This window comes from Crocodylus porosus, unplaced genomic scaffold (genome assembly GCF_001723895.1).
Source record: "Crocodylus porosus isolate Cpor-Errol unplaced genomic scaffold, CroPor_comp1, whole genome shotgun sequence".
NCBI lineage: Eukaryota > Metazoa > Chordata > Crocodylia > Crocodylidae > Crocodylus > Crocodylus porosus.
The window spans coordinates 48,941-69,668 of NW_017728893.1; the positions used below are offsets into that span (position 1 = coordinate 48,941).

The 20,728-nt window shown below is 60.0% G+C and overlaps 3 protein-coding genes across 4 annotated transcripts in view; 2 read left to right on the forward strand and 1 right to left on the reverse strand.

Moving 5' to 3' along the window:
* The window catches only part of SMG5 (SMG5, nonsense mediated mRNA decay factor), a 31,935-nt gene extending 26,881 nt beyond the window's left edge, over window positions 1-5,054 (forward strand). Inside the window, exon 21 of the mRNA XM_019555372.1 lies at window positions 645-5,054. Coding sequence (XP_019410917.1) covers window positions 645-728 — 84 coding nt within the window. The 3' untranslated portion in view covers window positions 729-5,054. The remainder of the gene's footprint in view (window positions 1-644) is intronic.
* Window positions 5,055-7,976: 2,922 nt separating this feature from the next.
* Window positions 7,977-14,347, forward strand: PAQR6 (progestin and adipoQ receptor family member 6). The gene is made up of 8 exons (XM_019555384.1): window positions 7,977-8,907; window positions 10,351-10,539; window positions 10,916-11,043; window positions 11,304-11,509; window positions 11,710-11,836; window positions 12,577-12,673; window positions 13,115-13,259; window positions 13,337-14,347. Exons 2-8 carry the CDS (start codon window positions 10,489-10,491, stop codon window positions 13,606-13,608), a joined length of 1,026 nt encoding a protein of 341 aa, XP_019410929.1. The 5' UTR covers window positions 7,977-8,907; window positions 10,351-10,488; the 3' UTR covers window positions 13,609-14,347.
* A 2,586-nt stretch (window positions 14,348-16,933) lies between these two features.
* On the reverse strand, window positions 16,934-18,896 carry BGLAP (bone gamma-carboxyglutamate protein). 2 transcript variants are annotated; one of them, XM_019555334.1, is made up of 4 exons: window positions 18,778-18,896; window positions 17,708-17,749; window positions 17,449-17,515; window positions 16,934-17,261 (listed from the first exon to the last, which is right to left on the reverse strand). In XM_019555334.1, the coding sequence occupies exons 1-4, from the start codon at window positions 18,836-18,838 to the stop codon at window positions 17,132-17,134; spliced, it is 300 nt and encodes a 99-aa protein (XP_019410879.1). In that variant the 5' UTR covers window positions 18,839-18,896; the 3' UTR covers window positions 16,934-17,131. The 2 variants fall into 2 exon arrangements, with proteins under 2 accessions (XP_019410879.1, XP_019410872.1); XM_019555327.1 differs by having other exon boundaries at window positions 16,934-17,264.
* Between the last annotated feature and the right edge of the window lie 1,832 nt (window positions 18,897-20,728).

Genomic DNA, 20,728 nt, shown 5'->3' on the forward strand with positions numbered 1-20,728 from the left:
TATAGTGGGGAAGGAACAAAGGGTTTGAGAAGAGTATCAGGAAAGATTTCCCAGCCCTGAGAACTGTCTGCAGTGGAACTTTCTCCAGGGCACTAGGAAAAGCACCTGATCTGCAGAAATTTAATGCTGGACTGAACAGAGGTCTGGATCCACAGAATCTGGTGGGATCCATGGCCTGTTTTGGGGAGTTGCTAGATTTTTCCATCCCAAACCTGGAGAGTACCATACTGATTCTCGCGACTTACGAAACTCCCTAAAACTTTCCCCTACTGTGGAACTAAAGAAGGTGAAAAGCAGTGAGACTGAGAGAAATGGAGCAGCTCGCTGACGCTGCACAGGGACTCGAGAGCTGGGTTCATTTCTTGGCTGTGCTCTGTATCCTCTGGGTGAGTCCTCCAGTGTCTTTGGACCTCAGTTTCCCCATCTCCACCTTTCAGGGATACTGTGAAGCTACATATGACAGTGCATGTAAGGTGCTTGGATAGGGCCCGATTCAGGTGCTGGTGTTTCCTGTTTTGTTGCATGGGTGCTGGGTGGCTGTTGTGCTGTGGTGACAGCCACCTCAAGTACCCAGACCAGTCCCCTGGCCCAGCCTCCGTGGCAAGGCAGAGCTAACTCTCCACATGTCCTGTTCTTGTTCGCAGTCTGCTTTCCAGGCAGCAGCCAATGCCAGCGTGGAGATCAAGAACGTGCTGGAGTTCTACAAGCAGTGGAAGGAGATGGGTTGACAGGCCAGAGAGCGTGGTGTTGGTGTACCTTTCTCTCCCCCTCTCGGAAAGCACCGTGTCTGAACGAAGGGAGCTAAATCCCGGCGACGCAGACACGAAGCAGCAGCCGCCGCCGCCGCAGCAGCAGCAACCATAACCAAACCAACCGAACCCCGCCCCCCTCCAAATCCAGCTCTGGGCACTCTCGCAAAACACCCGCTAGCTGCCCCCCAACCTGAGCAGATGACTGCTCGCCCCCCCTTGCAGCGCCGACTGCTCTGAGAACAGGGGGGCACCTCGGGTGCAGCCTAGAGAGGGCTGCCCTTCTTGTGGGCAGGGATGGGTGAGAGATGGGCTGCTGTCCATCCCCACCCTCTCAAAGCTTGCTCGGGCATCTGAAATGGGCAGGCAGCTTCTCCTCTGTAACTATTTAAAATGACAAAGAAAGCCCCAACACAGCAGGGAAGGAAAAGCTCCTGGGTTGGAGCCCTCGCTCTGTTGGGAACCTGGTGTAGGAAAGTGAAGGTCATCTTGCTTTTTTTTTTTTTTAATTATTTTTCCTTATTTTTTCCCCCTTCCTCCCCTTCTAAATTCTTAGTTTCTCGCTATTACAAATCCAGTGGAGTTCCTTTTGGCAGTTCTAAACACTTGTCACACCTTAACGAGAAAAAGGAAACGATGATGCTATTCGGGGAAAAAAAAAAGCAAAAGCAAGAAGAAATAGCTCTTTTTATTCAAAATGTTTAGGAACAAGCTTATTTATTTGCCGCTTACCCTGGTGGTGGTGGTGGTGGGGGTAGCCTGTAGAAAGATCTGTCAACTGGCAGCCTTCCTCCATCCCACCGAGGGGTCCTGTGCGTTTTCCTTGCTTCTGTGCCTGTGGCGTGTGTTGTGCGTGGTGACAGACCTGGCGTGGTCTGCTTGAGAGAGCGGAGAAGAAAAGGCCTCTTCCTACCTGCTTGCTGTCTTCCTCCGAAGTGACCCCCTTCCTGGTCTCCCAGCAGCTGGAGGATCCATTACTCTGGAGCTTGCCATGACTCAAGAGGCAGATTAGGAGCAGCAAATATCTCCCCTCTGTGACCGTGGTGGGGTTGTGGGGAAGGGAAGAGGTTCCTAAGCCATCAGCTCTCTCTTCAGCTGGCACTCTTGGTGATGCACTTCAGTATAAAGCAAGAGAGATTTGCAGTGCTCAGGTGATCTCATGCTAGGGAAGGGAAATGCCACGACAGCTGCAATTCGGTTGTCAGGCAGGGCTGGCCTGTGCACCATTCATCCACTCTGCTGCAAAGGAAAGACCAGGCCTAGCCACAGATCGCGTTTCACTGGGTCTGTCACCAACCTCTGTCGGACTCTCACCTCAATACCTGCAACGAGGCCAAGCAGTGGGATAAGTTAAACCAGCTCCTGGCAGTTGGGACCAATGCACTTTAAGCCCAGATGTGTCTCCATCCCTCCACACCAACAGCAGCTGCAAAAGGAGTTAAGAGCTCCCCTCCCTGCACAACAGGCTGAATTTTGTCTCAACTGGCAAAAATACAGACTGGTTTAAGAGAGTCGGCTATGCAGACATCCCAGCATGCCAGCAGGGACAGAATGCCTCGTGGTTTAGACTGGTTTGACTTGCCTCCCTGGCTGTTTCGATTCCTTCGAAGCTGCTGCTCAGGTAGAAGTGCTGAGAGTTCAGGTATAGCTGGAGCCAGCTGCCTAATGCCTTTGAAGCTGTACTTCAAAGTCCTAGCTGTATTTAAGGTGTGGTGGTTCTTTCCTGTCCCACTCCTTGTGCAAAGCAGGGCTGGGAGAGAGAGTGCTGCCCACAGATTCCCTCACTTCAGCTTCTTGTGAAACCCATGGTGCTTTTCGCTTTGGCCAGGCCAAGGCAACAGCATAAGGAAATGCCCTGTGCAAGGACTTTTCTCTCTCTGCCAGGCCAGGGAGGCATCCCCAGGTGGAGCCCAACCCTTAGTGTGTGCCCTTTGCTGGAAGTCACATCACGGTTTTTCTTTTGAGATCTTTGTTTCTCTGTTTTTAGTTTGTGCTTTAATGAATGGAGATCCAAAAAAACAAAAGCCGTATCTCTTACTTGGGATAGCCCCCACCCAACCTTGGCGTAAGCCCAAAGCACTGATGGCTCAACCATTTGTGCCCTATAGATCTGCCTCTCTTTTAACGTGCTGCTGGCCAGGTGGCTGAAATTACACTCCTTGAGTCCCCCCAGCTTGGGTCCTCTCCGAATCTGCCTGGTGAATCTTTCTCTCTGGAGCTCATGTCAGCTGCCCAATTCGTGATGGAGAACCAGCTGGAAGAGGGCAGCAGCCCATCACCTCATGAAAGCAAGACCTCCGAAGCAACTTGTGTAGCAGCCGAGCATGTCTACTGAGAGATTTGCTGCTTTTTCCCCCTCTTCATAGTTACAGGACATGCTGGTTTGGTTTTGCGAAGAAACGGGAATCCTTCAGATCAAGGTGCTGGATCCCTATGCGGGAGTGACTTGCTTTCTTGCTTGCCATGGCTGAGGAGAGCAGTGCACCCAGGAGCAAGCAGAAGGCATTGGCGTGGTGGGTGGCAGCAACTTGCAGGTCAAATGTGAGGGACTGGAATGGAGGAGCTTTGTGACAGCTGACGGGGAGCAGGGATGGAGCTGTGCAAGGAGGAAGGAGACAGTTGAGTCAGGCTGATGTCTTGGCACAGAAAAGACCTGGTCTCTGAGAGCAGATCAGCCATAGAAGCACATGGCTGGGCTAGGCTGGGCTGTCCCACTGCCTGGCATTGGGGGTCATTTAATTTCTCACCGGAGTTTTTAACCTCCCATTTATCCTGCAACTGCACCTGTTGCTCCCTCTTCACACATCCTCAGAGGATCTCAGCGTCCTGGTTTTATCCAAGGTTGGGGGTTGAGCCTGGTCCACGGTCCTGCCTCAGTGCAACTTTTGTGCAGGTTAACTCAGTATTATCACAAGCACCGCAAAGAAGGAAAAAGCCCCCAGCCTTTCTCCAAACAGGAAATCCCGATAACCAGCTGGTGGGGAAATCCATCTGGCTGCCCCCACCTCATCAGCCTTCTCTGCACCAAGGAATTTCCTGTGCTCCAGCCTGGGTAAAGTGGGAACTGAAAAAGGGACACCTCTCCCAGGACTCGGATGGCCTGGTCTGACAAGCAGGCCCTGAGGAAGACAGCCGGTCACTCTCCCTCCCACGAGACGGGTTCTAGTGGCACTTAGCTGGGAGGTCCCACTTGTTAGCAGAGGATGCTTTGATGTCCTGGTCCTGCAGCTCCCATGAGGACCAACCTCTGGATGGAGCAAGAAGGACCTCACGGGCTTGTGCCAGCAGAAGGGTTTGGTCCCTTGATCCCACACCCCAGTGCAGATGCCTGCAAGAAGATGGCTGCTTCTCGCAGGCTGGCGCAGAAGCAGGAGGCACCATACACTTCTTTGGGGATAGATGGGAAACTGTGCTGTCTCCTGGGTCACAGCTCTGCCTGGGGCTTCCTTGCCCCAGGGCCTGCATTTCCACCCTGACACAGATTAACTCCACCCTGTGATGTAGCCGCTGTCTCGAAGTGCAGCATGTGAGCTGTGCAAAGCCAGCTCTGCTCACCCAAATGGTGCTACCTCTGTAGCCCCTTGGAGCCTGCTAAACCAGCTCCGAGCTACATTGTTGGAGAGGGAGGACAGTACCCATGAGCTCAAGAACCATTGTGCTGCCTTGGCTGGGGAGAAAAAGCAAAACCAAGTGCTTCTGTTTTGCTTTTAAGTTAACCATTGTGGATGCTTCTTGGGTTTGGCTTTTCCTTCGTGTCTCCGCTGGGTCGGACTCCTGGAAGCATCGGTTGAGCCCGCATGGAGCCGCGGGGTCGGGCGCAGCAACTGGGGCCGCATTGGCGGCTGTGCCAAGCAACTGCTCTACCCCTCTCTTCTCCCTGGGTCCATCACACCTTCCCACAATTGCCATATCCCACTTGCTGTTCTCCGTTCTCACCCCCTCACCAGCCAGCTCTGTAGGGGGCGGGGGGAAACAGCGGGCTCCGAGACTTGAGACCTGTAGCTTGCCAGGAGACTTGCTGTAGGGGTAGGACCCAACCCCTGGATTGTTGTAGCACAAGCAAGGCCCAGCCTCTGGGTCCCCATCTTGGGAAGGGGGTGAGGAGTAAGCGTACGCTAGGGTGTGCAGCACCAGCCGAGTCCGCCGGAGGCGAGCAGCCTTACAAGGTGATCCGTTATCTGCTGGGATATGTGGGCGGGGGGCCGCAAAGGCAGTGGGGGGCTCAGACCCCTGGTTTCATGGCATGCGTCTGACTGGGTGATTGGAACACAACTGACTGGCTTAATAAAGTACACAATGTTTGTACCTCTTTATCGCTGCCTTCCGTTACTTCCCCCCCACATTTTCTGTGTACCCCCTGTTGTTCCTACACCTGGCAGGCGGTACATCCGGTGTTTCTCAAGGGGCCTCTAAGCATCCCTTTCAAAAACTTCACTCTCCCTTTTACTCCATGGGGGGGGGGGGTGTTTGTGATTTTTTCGCCTCTCTTTTTGTTCTGAATTTTCAAGACTTTTTTCCCTTTTGGCAAAGCTCCAGAGTGGCAAAGGGAGGGGAAGAAACCATCTGAATTCTCAGCAGCGAAGGAAAAAGGTTGAAAAACAAAAACCTTTCAGACCCTTGTTATTAAAAAAAAGAAAAAAAAGATCTTTGTAAAGTGAGAGGCAAGGGAGCTTGTGGGCAAGACCTTTCATTAGACCGACAGCCTGCCAGGGAGAGACCTGGGCAAGCTTTCGAATGTGGGTGAAGAACGCACTGCAGAGATCATAGACGATGCGGGTTGGAAGGGATCTCAGGTCACATCTAGTCCAAGCCCCTGCTCCAAGCAGGACCAGTCCCAACTACATCATCCCAGCCAGGGTTTTGTCTAGCCAAGTCTTAAACACCTCCCAGGATGGAGATTGCACCACGTTGGGTAACCTGTTCCAGTGTTTCATCACCTTCCTAGTGAGGAAGTTTTTTCCTAATACCTAACCTCAACTTCCCTTGCTGCAACATGAAACTGTTACTCCTTGTTCTCTCATTTGCCCTCACTGAGAACAGTCCAGCTCCGTCCTCTTTAGATGGAGGGAGTTAAAGGCTGCTATCAAGTCCCTGCCTTGGTCTCTTCTCCAGACTAAATCAGCCCAGTTCCCCCATCCTCTCCTCACAAGTCATGCCCTCCAGCCCTAAACGATTTTCATTGCCCTCCACTGGACTCTCTCCAATGTGTCCACCTCCTTCTGTAGTGGGGGCCCACAACTGGACACCAGACTCCAGATGTGGCCTCACCAGTGCTGAATAGAGAGAAGAATCACTTCCCTCCACCTGCTGGCAACACTCCTACCAATGCAGCCCAATATGCCATTACCCTTCTTGGCAACAGGGGCACACTGCTGGCTCATTCATTCCTCTTCTTGCCCACTGTCACCCCAGATCCTTTTCTGTAGAGCTCCTGCCCAGCCAGTTGATTCCCAGCCTGTACCAATGCTTGGGATTGCTCTGTCCAAGCACAGGACTTTGCCCTTGTCCTCGTTGAACCTCATAAGATTTCTTTTGGCCCCATCTTCCTCACCTCTTGCTTCTTTTCTGGACCATCCTGCTTGCATCATCACTCCAACACCACTGCAGGTTTTTTTAATGACTTTATTTGCTAGGGAGAGAAGGAAGCAAGGGTTTTTGCCTGGCTCCAGCTGTGAATAACAGGATGACCTATCTCGGAGGATGATCTAAGGGCAGGGAGCAGGAAACACCACCCAGGACAGCCTGGTTAGTTCTGCAAAGGGATGGGACAAGACAGCGGCTGTTTTGTAAGGCAACATGTTGCAGTCGAAATGGAACGAAATCTTCACGCAGCTGAGACTCCAAATTCACACGGCCCACTACCCCTCACATGCACGTTTTACACAGGCTTGTCTTTTCACTGAAGGCTCTTGAAATCAGGATCCCAGCCTGAACCAGCTGAAAAACTCCACTGAATTGCTGTTGTCCGCTTTGAACATCATGCCTTCTGCCAGCCTGGACATCACAGCTGGGGTAGGAATCAGTATGTGCACATGCCCCATCTGTGTGTGGAGGGTGACCTGTCCGGGTGGCATTAGTAGCCCAGTGCACGGGACAGGACGGTGTTGAGCTCCTGTGTTTGCTTCCCATCTTTCCCTTGGACCTGCTGGTGCTCCGCTCAATGCTGGAGGGGTCTGCAGCTGTGCAACAGCTCAACTCCCCAGCTCCTGAGCCAGTTCAGGGACCCTCCATGTTTTATTGAGGTCCTTTCTGCAAGTCCATGGGGGCACAGAGCTGCCTGGCCTAGAGCTTCGCCTCTTCCTAGGTGCTTTGACCTCCACTGGGCACAGGCCCCATGGGTCCTCCATGAACAGCGTTGGACCCGGTCGCATCTCCCCATCCCCTATTCCCTCACCAGTTAAATCCCACCCCCAGCCACGGTGTTAATTAGGATGCTGCTGCATCCTCTGCTCAAATCCTACAGCAAAGGCATCGTCTTGTCTATCTCTCACTGGAGAGACAGACATTCTCCTGTCCGTCTCTGTTGGTGCCTGGTTCTGTCACGGGCACCCGCATCTGTTTCCGCATTGGTGGCAACAGTGAGCCGTCAGGCTCTCGGCCTGGCGCAGGGGTCTCAGCTGGGCAGCCGTGCTCTTGTGAGACAGGCACCAAGTTTTCCCGCTATTCATTTCAGGAAAAATAAGATGGACAGGACCTCAGCCAAGCCATGACCTTGAACTGGGGTGAGCAGAGCAGCCCTCAATGCCACTGAACTCCCCAGTGAGATTTTTCCCCTTGGTGAGCGCAAGCCCTGATGTGCCACGAGACGGGCACTCCCGTACTGGGTATGGGGCCAAACCCCCAGTGTCCCTGCACCTGGGCTCCTGGCGGGGCACCTGCATGGGCAGAGACGGGCGTTATTCTCCCCTTGGCTGGCCCACGGGGCAAAGGGGGCTCGGGCAGGCAGGGAAGTGCAGCCCTCGGGTCCTTTCCAACCACTTCCTTCAGAGGAAGGCAACGTGTCCTGTTTCTCAATGGCCCTGCCAAGGCCTGCACAAAAGAGGCTGTCGGGGAGGGGGTGGGCTCTGCTCCGAGCCTGGGATCCTCAAAGGGGTGGGAGGCATTGGTCTGCGCTTGGCAGGTGCTGGCACCGCTGGGCTCCACTGCTCCATGCCCCTTTCATGATCACCCCCCAACCCAGCCCATGGCCCCAGCCTCAATCTCTTCCTGCCGGAGCTCCTCGCTTGCCCCGAGACCACTTGTCCTCGAGCTAATTGAACCCAAGCCTCATCTGTGGCGGATCCCAGGGATGGATCCTGTGCCCGTGTGTCCCAGAGCCGAGCTGCACTCGGGCATTGCTGTATCAGGGGCTGGCCCCTCATCTCCCCCATGGCAGCGTCTCCAGCTCTCTTAGCAGAGAGGCCGCTGGAGGGGCTGCCCCCAGACCCTGTCTGGCCTGACTTTCCTCACGCGGCCGTGGCTGGCAGGCTCTTCCTTGGCTGCCAGAGGGTTAATGGTCCCTCACTTGTTTTAATCATCTTAATCCAGTGTGGCTCCCCCCAGCCCTGATCCAAACCCCCCAAATGCAAGCGAAGCAGCTGGGTTTAAGCATCCACCTTCTGGGGGGTTAATTAATTGTCCTGAATGAACCCTTTCTCAGCTGGGCAGGGCAGAGGTTGGCTGGGGCTGAGCCACCCCACCATCTTGCAGCCCCCCGGCCCCATGGGCTGAAATCTGTCCGGCCATTGCAGCCGTGCGGGGGGCCGTGGCTGCTCCCCGCTCCTACTCCACCGTGACCCATGGGGCAGCCGAGGCCTTGGCCAGGCCCCGGAGCCGAAGGCAGCTCCCGGCATGGCCTGACGGACAAGGACATGAGCTCGGTGGGCTGAGGGGGAAGGGAGTGGAAGGGCTGCCCAGTACAAAAGCCCCTTCTTCTCCCCGCGCTGTCTCCCGGCTCCAGCGGCATCGGCAGAGAGGCCCTTTCTTCCCCTACCTCCGCCAATGGGCTGGAGCCGGCGGGGCCCGAGCACTTGGCCGCCGTCCACCGGCACTGCCAAGGAATGTGGGAAAGGGGAAAAATAACACAGTGCAGCGAGCGCGGGCGATGCAGCCAGCTCCGGGCGGCGGGAGGACACCGGGAGGCCGTGGCGTGGGCTGGGGACCCCCATCTGCCCCCCAGGTTTGGAGCCCTCCTTCTCTCCCACCTCGGGGTCTCCACGCTTCGTCCTGGGTCTCTGTCTGGCCCGGAGGGAGGGAGGGAGGGAGCAGCCGCCTGTTGCTCGGGGAGGCCGGATGCTGCTGCGCTCTGCCTTTTTCGCGGCCTGCCTCAGTTTCCCCTGGGTGGGATCTTCCCCTGGGTGCGGAGCCACATGGCTATTGGGGTGGGGGTGGGGGTGGCATCAGGGCTCTCCCCTCAGGTGGGGAGGCAGGCAAAGGCAAGGGGGGTTAGCAAGGCAAAGTGACTTGCCTGAGGCCATGCAGGCTGGCCGTGGCAGGGCTGGGGCCAGGCGAGGCCTCTCCTTTCTCAGAGCCTGTCAGCACTGGACCCGGCCCCAAGCGCTGAGGGTGTGGGGGACAGCCAGGGTCAGGGGGCACCCACCACACCGGGGCCAGGCGGGCATCCAGCTGCCACAGCTCTGAGATGGGACCTGTCTCTCCTACCGCCTCCACGCAGCCTTGGGCAAGCCCCTTCATCTCCGCAGTGCTCACGCGCAGCCCCTGGCGTGGCCAGGCTCTGCCCAGAGGTAGAGGGACAGCCCGGGGCTCCCGCCCTCCCCGCCGGCCACGGCTCATCGCTGGGACCCGGCACCTGGTGAAGTTAACTCCACGGCTCTGGGTGGATCCAGCGGGGGGCATCCCCGCTTTCCCCCAGCTCCTCCGACGCCCCTCGCAAACTTATGTAACCGGCTTCTTGGCCGGTGCCTTGTGCCTGAGCCACTGGGCGTCACGTGGGCTGGCCGCTGGCTTCAATGGGGCCTTGTGTGAACTTGACAAAGGGGAGATTGATTTCCAGCCGGGAGGGGGCTGCCACTGGGGGGGTGGCTTGGCTTTGCCCAGCGTTTCCGTGGCGGAGCAGGACCCTGCCAGCCAGGGAGGTGCGGCGGCTGCAGAGGCAGGAGGCTGAGCCCAGGGGTCGCCCCAGGATCGGGGCCCCGCCGCAGGTACGCACCGGGGCACAGGGGCCCATCCCAGCCCCACTCATCTGTGCCCCAAAGACCTTCCAGTCCAAGGCAGGGCAGGCGAGGGGCAGGGATGGCTGGTGTTCCCCCCTCTCTGCTGACTCTTTGTACAGCACCAGCGCAGGGAGGCCCGGTGTTTGCCGGGGGCTGCTGGAAACTGCATAGCCCATCCAGGGACCTGGCATATGCCTCCCCCCACCCCTGAAATCTCCAGCTCCAGGAGTCCTGGGATGATAGGTGCTTTCTTCGTCTGTCTTAAAAGAAGTTTCCAGCCCTCGCGGGGACTCCAAGGCGCCGTGGGGACCGGTCCAGGAGGAAGAGGTCTTAAAAGTTTGTAATTTTTAAGGCGAGCTCAAGATGTTTTGGGGGGCAGACTCGGACCGGAGGCAGCGTCTGGAAAGAAATCGGTAGCTGGGTTGGTTTTCTCTGCCCCCTCTCCCCAGGCCATGGAGCGCCGGCCGTCGTGGCGGTTTGCCTAGCAAGGGGCCACAGCAAAGACCCCGCCGGGGGGGAGCGAGTCCCCAGGGGCTTCAGTCCTGCTCTCCCGCTGACTGCTTTTCATCCCCCTCCCTGGCCCGAAAATGCTGACAATCAAGTTGCCCCAGATCTTCAGGGTTCACCAAGTCCCTCGCGTGAGTATGGGCCCTGCTCAGCCTCGCTGGGGTAGCTGGGCCGCTCGAACCAGCGACTTTCCACCCAGCACGAGCCCCGCCAGGTCTCCCAGCTGAGAATTGCTGGGGCCACATTGTGGCTAAGTGACATTACTGGTTGTGACCCTAAGGGACTTTGCGCGTCTCCAGTTGGCAGATGGGTGGGACCAGGGGTGTTGTGGGGCTGGCAGCGCAGGATCAGGGCCACGGCTGGGGTTGGAATGGGAGGGAAAGACTGAATCAGAGACCTGGCTGGTTCCTGCCTTTGCCATGGACTCACAGGGTCCTCCTGACCCCCTGTGCCTCAGTTTCCCCATGGATAAAAGGTCTTCAATACTGACTTCTCCTCCCCTGCCAGATCTTTTGGGAGGATGGCATCATGTCAGGGTACCGGCACCCCAAGAGCTCGGCCTTGGACTGTATCCTCAGCTCCTTCCAGATGACCAATGAGACCGTCAACATCTGGACCCACTTCCTGCCCACCTGGTGAGGGTGGCACAAGGGAGGGGACTTGCCAGGCCCAGCTCTCATCTGGGGTGGGGGCTCCTTGGGGGGCAGAGGCAGGACTCCTGGGTTGCATCCCGGCTCCCTGGAGGAAGGCTGGTGTCACAACCCTAGGTGGGAAGGGGCTTCTCCGTGCCTCAGTTTCCCTTCCAGGGGTGGAACTGAGTCACCCCAACCTGCGGGTTCGGGGCAGGCGGGTCCGGCGGGCGCGGAGGTCACGCCATGGCTCCGGGATCCCACAGGTACTTCGTGTGGCGGTTCCTGGCACTCTCGTCCTCGCTGGACTTCTGCCAGGATGCCTACCACTGGCCCTTCCTCGTCTACCTGCTGCTGGTCTGCCTGTACCCCTTCACCTCCAGCTGTGCCCACACCTTCAGCACCATGTCCCCCCGCGCCCGCCACATCTGCTACTTCCTCGACTACGGGGCGCTCAGCCTCTACAGCCTGGGTGAGCCGGGACCGAGGGGTTGGGATCCCCTGCCATCAGCTCAGCCCCATCGATGCTAAAGGACCCCCCCACCATGTCCCATCTGCCCCTCTTTGGGGCTGGGAAACCCACTCCCGCGTGTAGTTTCCCTCTGGCAGCTCCCTTGAGGGGCAGGGGCAGGGGCAGGGTCCTGCCTGACTCCTCCCTGGCTTGCGTTGCAGGCTGCGCATTCACGTACAGCGCCTATGCCATGCCGGATGCCTGGGTGAACAGCGCCTTCCACCACTGCTTCGTGCCCGTGGCCGCGCTCAACTCCTTCGTCTGCACCACACTGTCCTGCTACTCCCGGTACGGACCCGGTGGGACTGGGGTCCCGCGGCTTGGGGGTCTCCCAGGGCTCCTTGCCCCGCGGCCCCCGTCTTTGGAGGGGCCAGCAGGTGGGACACCCCCCTCCACCCTTCCCTTCCTTTCCAGCCAGTCATGTGCATTGTCCTGGGCCCGGCTGGGGTCAGCGGAGGGGCCCGGAGGCTTTCGCTCCAGTGCCTCCAGCCAGCAGGATCGTGTCCGGCTGTTTGGGGTCAGCAAGGGGCTGCTTGCTCGTCATGGAGCTGGGACACTCGGACACCTGGGTCCTTTTAGCTTCTCTATCCGGAGCCCCCCCACCCCTTCTCCAGCTCAGCATCCGGCCCCGTGGCCACGTCCCCTGACAGCCCCCAGCCCCGGCCTTTCTGTCTCAATTTAGTGGTGGAAAAGACGTGCTGGCTGGGAAAGGAAGGGGACCCCTCCCCACTATTAAAGCACCGCTGTGGTCTAGAAAGAGCTGAGGGGGCCTGTCCTGCACCCACGGGTCTGCCCCGATCCACCGTCTCGCTGTTGACTGCGATGCTCCCCTCATCGCCTTTTGAGTCCCAGCAAAGCCAGGCCCAGAGGGGGGTCGCATCTGAGCCACCCCCTGCTAGAGGCCAGCTCAGCCTTGCCTGGACCAGCCCAGAGGAGGGTTTAGCAGCCCATGTCTGAATGGGAGATGGAAGAGCATTAGGAGCTGGCTTTCGGGGCCTAAACCCCTTGGCTCCTCTCTGTCCCCGCAGCTTCCTGGAGCTGGAGTTCCCACGGCTCAGCAAGGCGCTGCGCACGACGGCCTTCGTCTACCCCTTTGTCTACGACAACGTCCCGCTCTTCTACCGGGTGAGTCCCCAGCCGGTGGCGCCAGGCTCCCGCATGCCCGGCGGTGTCGGCACGGCCGGGCCGGGATGGAAAGGCCACGGGTCCAGGTGTCTTAACCAGGCCCGGAGGCACCGGGGGAGGTCAGGCCTTGCGTTCGGCGCTGGACGTTTCTACCCTACGGGAGTCGCGGGGTTTACAGGGCAAAGGGCCGGGGAGGAACGCGGGGGTCACTGCACGCGCATGCGAAGCCCCAGATCACGCTGCTGTAGGCATGGGTCGGACCCAGGCGTCCTTTTCCCACCCCCAGGCCTCTGCTCTACCCCCTAGCTCACACTGCCACAGACCTCAATCGGACTCCCTCTCCATAAACCCTGGCCCACACCTTCCAATCCAGGCTACCCCCAGCGCCCCACTCCCTCTCCTTGCTCTAACCACTATGCCCCCTGCCCGCTCTCCCGCCAGCTCCTGTTCTGTTTCGGGGATGACCGCGCCTGGACCGAGGCTGTGGCCGGCTACTGCTACCATCTCTTCTTTGCCCTCCTCACTGGCTTCCTCTTCGCCTCCCACCTGCCAGAGCGCCTGGCACCCGGGCGCTTTGACTACATCGGTGAGGTGGGGGGTGATGCTGGGGGCCACGGGGCATCGTGCCAGGGGCTGGCGCTGATCCCCCCCACCTCTCTGCAGGGCACAGCCACCAGCTGTTCCACATCTGTGCTGTGGTGGGCACCCACTTCCAGCTGGAGGCCGTGCTGGCCGATGTCTGCGGGCGCCAGGCCTGGCTGGGGGCCCGTGCGCCTGCGCCCACCTTTGTCAGCACCTTTGGCACCATGGGGGCAGCTGCCCTGGGCAATGGTGCCATCATCGCTGCCTTCACGGCTGCCCTGCTCCGCGTGCCCACCGCGGCCCCGCTTCTGCAGGGCTCCGTGCCTGATGGGACCCAGCCCAAGGAGCAGTGACGTGGCCCCCAGCCCCTAGGACAGAGCATGGCGTGGGGGCAACTCGCACCCAGGACCAGCGTCCGCACATGGAGCGGAGATGCCAGGTGTCCTGAGGCTGCCTCTCGCTCTGCCCAGCAAAGGAACCCAGGAGTCCCGGCTCGCTTTTTGCTTGGAAAGACCTGGTGTCCTGGCCCCTCTGCGGGCACCGGCCCCAGGAGAGGAACGCAGGCGTCCCGGCTCCCTCTTGGCCAGGTGAACCCCGGGCTGGGGCTCTGCAATCTTAATTCGTCTCTGATCTGCTACGGAGGGGGCGTGGGCAAGAGGGGCAGGGTGGCCTAGTGGTTTCAGCAGGCACTTGAACTCCCCTCATAGCTATGGAGTGTGGCCTAGGATAAGTCTGTTCTGCTGGGCCTCAGTTTTCCTGTCTGTACATGGGGCTAACACCACTCACCCCTCCGGCCTCAACCTGCTGAGTGCTGCAGGCCTTGGCCTGAGCCTGGCAGGGCCCAGAGGCTTGCACAGGTGCTGGGCATCACGCTGGGTCCTGCCAGTGTTGGCACAGCCAGTGTCTGCCACCTGCGCCTATGGCCTCACCCCTCCCGGGGCAGCTGCCTCCATGGCTCACGGGGCCGTGCACTGTCCTGGTCTCCCCACACACCGCCTTGAGGGGTTGGGGTCAGGGTCAGGAAGGGGGCGTGAGAGCAGCAAGTCGAGCGCAGGGGGGGTTGGAGGGGTGGGGAGAGGCCAGGTGGGGTTTGCTGGGTTGGGTTAACCTTAGACGGGGGGAGGTGTGAGTGCATGAGCAGAGCTATATGTGTGTGTGTGTGTGTGTGTGTGTGCGCGCGCGCGCGTGCGCAGAAGTATGTATATGTTCAGGTGTATGTGCAGGCACATCCGTGTGCATATTCATACGTCTGTGTGCACACATGGGGGTGTGTGCATGTCTGTATGTGAGTGCACATTTGTCTGTGGGTACATGTTTGTGTGTGTGGACGTGTGTGTGCATGTGTGTTCACATGCATGTGCACAGAAGTGTACATGTTTACCTTTGTGTTTTCACATGTGTATGTGTGTGCACCTGTTTGTGTATGCACATGCACACAGAGGAGTGTGGCTACACGTGCACATCCATATGTGCATGCACATGTGTGTGCATGTGTTAGAGCCAGAGGGAAGAGCTGGCCAGTGTCAGGGAGGCCATGACCTGGGCAGAGCTCAGCTGGGCACAGCTGGGCCCTGCCCCGGGGTAGCTGCCCAGAGAGCTGGGCCTAGAGGCTGCCCCAGGCCAGTCCCCCACGGCTATCGCTTCCACCCCCTCCCCTCCCTGGTCTGGCCCCAGGGGCAAGTGATGTTGCCCCAAGCCCACAGGTGGGGGGGACAGGACCCACCCTGCAGAGTCCCCGGTGCCTCAGCTCTGCCACCACGGGCAGGGTGGACAGGGGCACAGGAGCAGGCTGGAGCCAGACGGGACGTGGCCAGGGAGGTCGGGCGAGCACAGAGTGGGGCTGGGGGACGTCGCGGAGGGCGATGGCGGGGGCCAAGGCAGGCAGCGCTCCCAGGAGGAGCTGGCCGAGAGGGATTGTGGAAGAGGACGAGGCATGGGAAGGCCACGGGCCTGGTTCTGGCTCCGGCTGGACTCTCCGGTGCCCCCGGCCCTAGTGCAAGGGGCTGTACAGCCTCCCCTTGGTCTCGGGGCGGGGGGGTAGATGGGAGCCAAGGGGGTGCTGGGACTCAGCAGATGGGGGCTTAGGGGCCGGACCCCTGTGGCTCAGGGCACCAGTGGGCTCCAGCTGGCTCGGGGGAGCAGTGCCACGCGGGGAGGACCTGTGGGACTCCTGCCCATGCTCATGGGCTGTGAGGGGTAGAGCTATATGTGTGTGCACGTGTGTGTGGGCCTGTGCATATGTGTGTGTGTGTACACACATGCCTATATGGGTATGTGCATGTGCAGGCATGTGTATGGGTGCAGGTGTGGGCATACGTGTAAGTGTGAGAGAGACAGGACGGCAGACCGGACAGGACAGTCATGAATTCATTCCTCCCTGGGGAGGGGCAGTGTTGGAGGTGGGGGTCAGGCTGGCCCAGGACTCCTGGGCTCTCTGGCCACCTCTGGGGAGGAAGGTGATGGGGTAGTTAGAGCCAGGCACTGGGGAGAAGCCTCCCCTGTGGCCTAAGGGAACCCCCTGCTCCCCTGGCAATGCCTATCCCCACCCCCCCCAAAGGCTGCTTGTATTTATCCCCCTATTTATTGGCAGCAGCAGTGGGTGCAGGGCCTGGACCAGGCAGCACGACCTGGGGGGTCAGGACTGACCCCGTCCTTGCACAGCCCCAAGCTTGATGTTCACCCCCGTCATCCCCAGGGCTCCTGCCCATCAGGGCCCCCCACCCACTAACCTGCCCCGTGCCGGGGCTCATGGGCTGGGGGTCCCCGGGGCCTGAGGGCACTGCAGGCTGGGGGCAGCCGGATGCCCACCCCAGCCCCTCCATGCACTGGGCTGGGAGCTACAGTGCCCCCGCCGCCCCGGCCGTGTGGGCACCGGGATGGCATTACCAATGGGCCTGCTGAGAGCAAGGCCCTAGCCATGGGCCTCCCAGATGTGCCCACATCCAGCTGTGCCAGGGCAGGCGGCTGCAGGGTTTTGAGAGGGGCGGGGGCCGTTGCCCATGTTGGGCTTTTTTTTTATACCACTCCGGAATAAACAGCTTTAAATGGCTCTGTGGAGAAATGGCACTGATGTGGCACTGCTTTGGAGTGTGGATGGGGATGAGGCAGGGCCCCCTTGCCCCAAAGACCGTGGGGGCAGGGACTGCTGTGCACATGCCCAGGCAGCCAGGGCATCATCAGGGCTTTGGCGGGGAGGTGTCAGGCCTCCTGGGTTCTCTGCCCTGCTCCAAGGGGCATGATGCCTAGTGGGCAGAGCAGGGCAAGGGAGGGGCATTGGGTGGCAAGACACCTGGGCTCTTCTGCTATCTCTAAGGGGAGTGTGGCCTAGTGTGCCGAGATGGGGGGGTCAGGGATTGGGGGTCAGACTCCTGGGTTCCCTGCAGGGAAGTATGACCTAGTGGGCAGAGTAGGGAGAGATGGGGGAGTGGGGGGCAGTGTTGAAGGTTAGGACTCCTGGGGTCTCTGCCCTGCTCCAATGGGAGTGTGACCTAGTGGTGAGATGGGGGGAGGGGAGGGAGTGGGTGGCAGGGAGCTGCATGTCCAGCGTGGGGCTCAAACACCCACCTCTGGAGACAGAGGGGACCACGGCCCCATCACCCTCCCCTGATGGGGACCCCATAGCACCCCCGCATCCTCCTTCCTCCCTCCCCCCGTCCCATTCAAGGAGCCAGAGGCCACTCTGTGCCCTGGAGTTTATTGTTCTCCGACACCTGTACAGTGCCGGCGCGGCCGCGCGGGGCAGGACAAGCAGAGCAAGCGCCGTCTGTACAAGCAGGGTTTGGGGCCGGGGGCTTTGAGAGCAGCGAGCACGTGCATCGGATGCGGACCACGACGGATGGGCCTGGTCTCCCTCACCTCCTCCTCTCCCCCACGGCTCTAGATGGGGCCGTAAAATCTCTGGTAGGCCTCATGGAAGCCGATGTGGTCGGCCAGCTCGTCACAGGCGGGGTTGAGCTCGCAGACCTCGCGCTTGCCCTCGAGGGGGTCTCTCACGACGCCGTAGTAGCCACTGGGGGACGGAAGGGCACAGCGTGAGCGGGGCTGGCTGAGGCTGAGGCTGCCTGAATGTGGCCACCTCTGGGGTGGAACCGGGCAGCTGCAGCGCTACGGGAGCCACCAGAGACTGCCTGGAGCCCGTGAGCAGCAGGAAGGCAGGGCCTGGGCTCAGGACACGGACAGGATCGGGGCCTTACCTGTCGAAAACGTAGTTCCGCTTCTGTCTCCGCATCAGCACGGCACTGTCGCGTCTGGACACAAAGGCTGCAGGGGCAGGAGGTGGAGGGTGTCAGAGGAGGGTTGCTCACAGCCCCCCTGCCCTGGCTTTACCCTCTGCTCCGATACCCGCCCGTCAGTCCCCAGCGCCCTGCGAGACACGGCACAGCTCCCACCCCCGCCAGCCGGCGGGACACGGGACCCAGGACTCCAGGGCAAAGCCAAGGGGCAGAGACTCACCTTCGGAGCTGGGGGACTCGTCAGCGCTGGTCGAATGGGAGTCTGGAAGCCAGGGAGAGAAGAGACCGTGAGGAGCCATCCTTTGCCCCATCCCACCTGTGTCCAACTCCTCCCGTGTCTCTGGGCTTATTGCAACCCTGCCACAGAAGCTCATTTTATCCCGGGAAAGCCACCTCCCTGCAGCCAGGCGCTTGGATTTGGAAGAAACAACCCCCACACCTTCCTGTTGTTTTCAAGCCATTCCTTCTTCCTGGGACAGGCTTGTCCCGCATCCCTCTGCCTTCCCTGCAAGCTGGCGGGGGTGGTACTGGAGGATCTCGAGCCTGCCTGGCACTTTGTGTGGGGAGTTTTAGGGGGAGTTTCGACTTCCTGCGGCTAGGATGGGTCAAGGGGCTGGACCAGATCCGGTGTCCTGAGGACCCCCCAGCCCCCAACCCAGCCTGGTTGCTCTGAAAGGGTCAGATCACGGGGAGCCGTTGACCCAGGCATCGGCCACAAGTCCCCGTGGCTGCTTTTCCCCTCCCTAAATTTGGGTTAGGAAAACATTTCAAGCTCCTGGGCGTGCAAACCCCTCAAGGGGACAGGATCCCCCGCCCCATGGCAGGGGGGAGAGGACCAATTCCCAGAGCAGGATCTCAAGCCAAGAAGGTAGGAGCATGACCCTTGTTGCAGCAGTGGGGAAACCGAGGCACACGACTGGGAGGAGCATCAACTCCCCCGTCAGCTGGAGGATGGGGCCCAGGTTCAAGCTCAGGGACCGGCTGATGTCAGAGCCAGACGGCACCAGAGATCCCAGGTGTCCTGACACCGCTCTCCCTGGCTGTAACCACTTGACATGCTCCTTCGGTGTCCTGGCTCCCCTGTCCCCCTGCGCGCCACGCTCCCTTCCCCCAGCTGGGTACAAAACCGGGCATCCCAAATCCCAGACCAACAGCCATGTGTGAACCCAGGTGGCTGAAGCCCCACTCCCTGGCTATAACCACTAGTAGATGCTCCCTCGCCAGCGCTGGGTGCAGAGGGCTGCCATCCTATCTGGCCGCGGGCACACAGCACCCTCCGCTCCCCCTCACCTTTCCGGCAGAGGCACAGGGTGGCCAGGGCCAGCAGGGTCACGAGTGTCAGGGTCCTCATGGTGCTGGCAGATCTTGGCGCCCTCTTCTCTCAGCTGCTGCTTCGATGCTGTCCCCGCTTCTCCACCTGCCATTTATACCCTGCCGAGAGCCCCGGGGAAGGGGCTGTGTCCCCCCCTTATCCTGCCCCCCTGTCCCTTGCTCTGACCACAGGCCGGGAGGGCCCCGGCAGGCTCGGGCCAGGTCTATTTTGGGCTCATCCGCTCGGGCTCCGGGCTGCCAAACCAGGCGGCAATTGTGGCCAGGGCTCCTGGCCCTGTTGAGGGAAACAAGGTCGGGGGGTGGAGGGGATGCAGGGCGGGGGGGGATCAGGGGACAAACAGGACAGGGTAGGCAGCCAGAGACAGGCTGCTTCGGGGTGTCTGCTCTCCCAGCACAGAGTGCAGCCCAAGGGACTTAGAGGCCTTGTTTGAGGCCCCCCCAGATCCCTCCTCACACCTCCACATTTGGGCCTGGACCCAGCGCAGCCCCTAGGGTACTTGAGCCCGAGACCAGAAGGCGGCTTAGAGCAGCCTTTTCCCAGCCCACAGGCTCTGGTTGTCATTACCTTGATGGGATTTGAGCGCTGGTGGGAGAAAGACAGTTCTGGTGATGATTCTGCCCCTGAGATGCTCCATCGCCCCTGGTCACTGCTCCCGAGCCCTCATCCCACACGGCTTCAAGGCACTGAGAGTTAAGAGGCGAGATGCCTGGTCCCACCTGCCCAGGAGCAGTCACCTGGTCATGGGATCCAGCTGTTCAGAGAGGTCCCAGTACCAGAAGCCTGGCTCTGGGGGGCTACCGGCGGCTCTGGCTGGGCTTACGGGGTGGCCCTGGCTGTGGGATCTTTAATGGGGGGACAGTCCAAAATGGCACTGTTGATGATGGTGCAGGTGGAGCTGGACAGAGGATCCTAGGAGCATGGTGCAGGCAGCAAGGAGGGCTTGGGCCTGCAGATCGCGCTCCACAGCACCAAGCCGCAGGGGATGGAGGAGGGTTTGGCATGTGATGGAGGGTGGATGGGGCAGGGCTAGGACCAACCTTCCCATCCCTGCACCTGGTGAGGGACCCAGGGTCATGGCCAGGCCCAGCGATCCCAGACTGCCTCAAGGCCCCTGGACCTGCCCCCTGCAAGCTGGAGTCCTGCTCTTGCTCAGGCAGGACTTGAACCCACAGTTCTGGGGAGCTTGGGCCAAGGACCCAACAGTGCAGATGCAGTGGGGGGCTGCCCTAGGGAACAAGCCAGACCCCCCTTCGCAGCGAGGACAGGTCCCAGCAGGGAGGGGGTGGCCATGAGGCTGTCACAGCCCTTGGGGACTGCGGGGCCCCATGGCAGTGACGTGTTTTGTGGTCCATAATTGCCGTGAGCAGTGGCCACTTCCTGCCAGGGCCACGGGGTTTCCTCTGGCTGGAAGAGCCCTAGGATGTAATTTCTGCCTCGCCATGCGGTGCCCAGCCTGTCATTTCACATGCATTTCCTGAGCCCCCGCGCCCAGGCTGGCCCCTGAGCCTGGAGAGAAGGAATAGGGCAGCTGGGGCTAGAGGCCTTTGAGGCTGTGGCACAGCGCCCGAGATCTCCCTGCCACGTCCCAGGGGCCCGTGTCAGAGGCAGATGGGCTACTCCCCTCTGCAAGAGGGCTTGGCCTAGACCTGGATGCTGACTCCCCCTTGGGGAAAGCTGGAGTAACCCCCCACAACCTGCAATTATCCCCAAGGATCCTCATTCCTAGGCTCCTGCTTAGAGGTGCCCAGGTCTGGAGAGGCCTAGCCCTGGCAAGGCCCTCAAATTGGGCCTTCAAGCATGTCTGCCGAGGGACCTCACAGCTGCTTAAGACTCCTTGGGGGATAAAACTGTTTGGGGTTGGCTGGCATGTGACCCTAGCTGGTTCCTAGGATGGGCAGAGGGTGGATC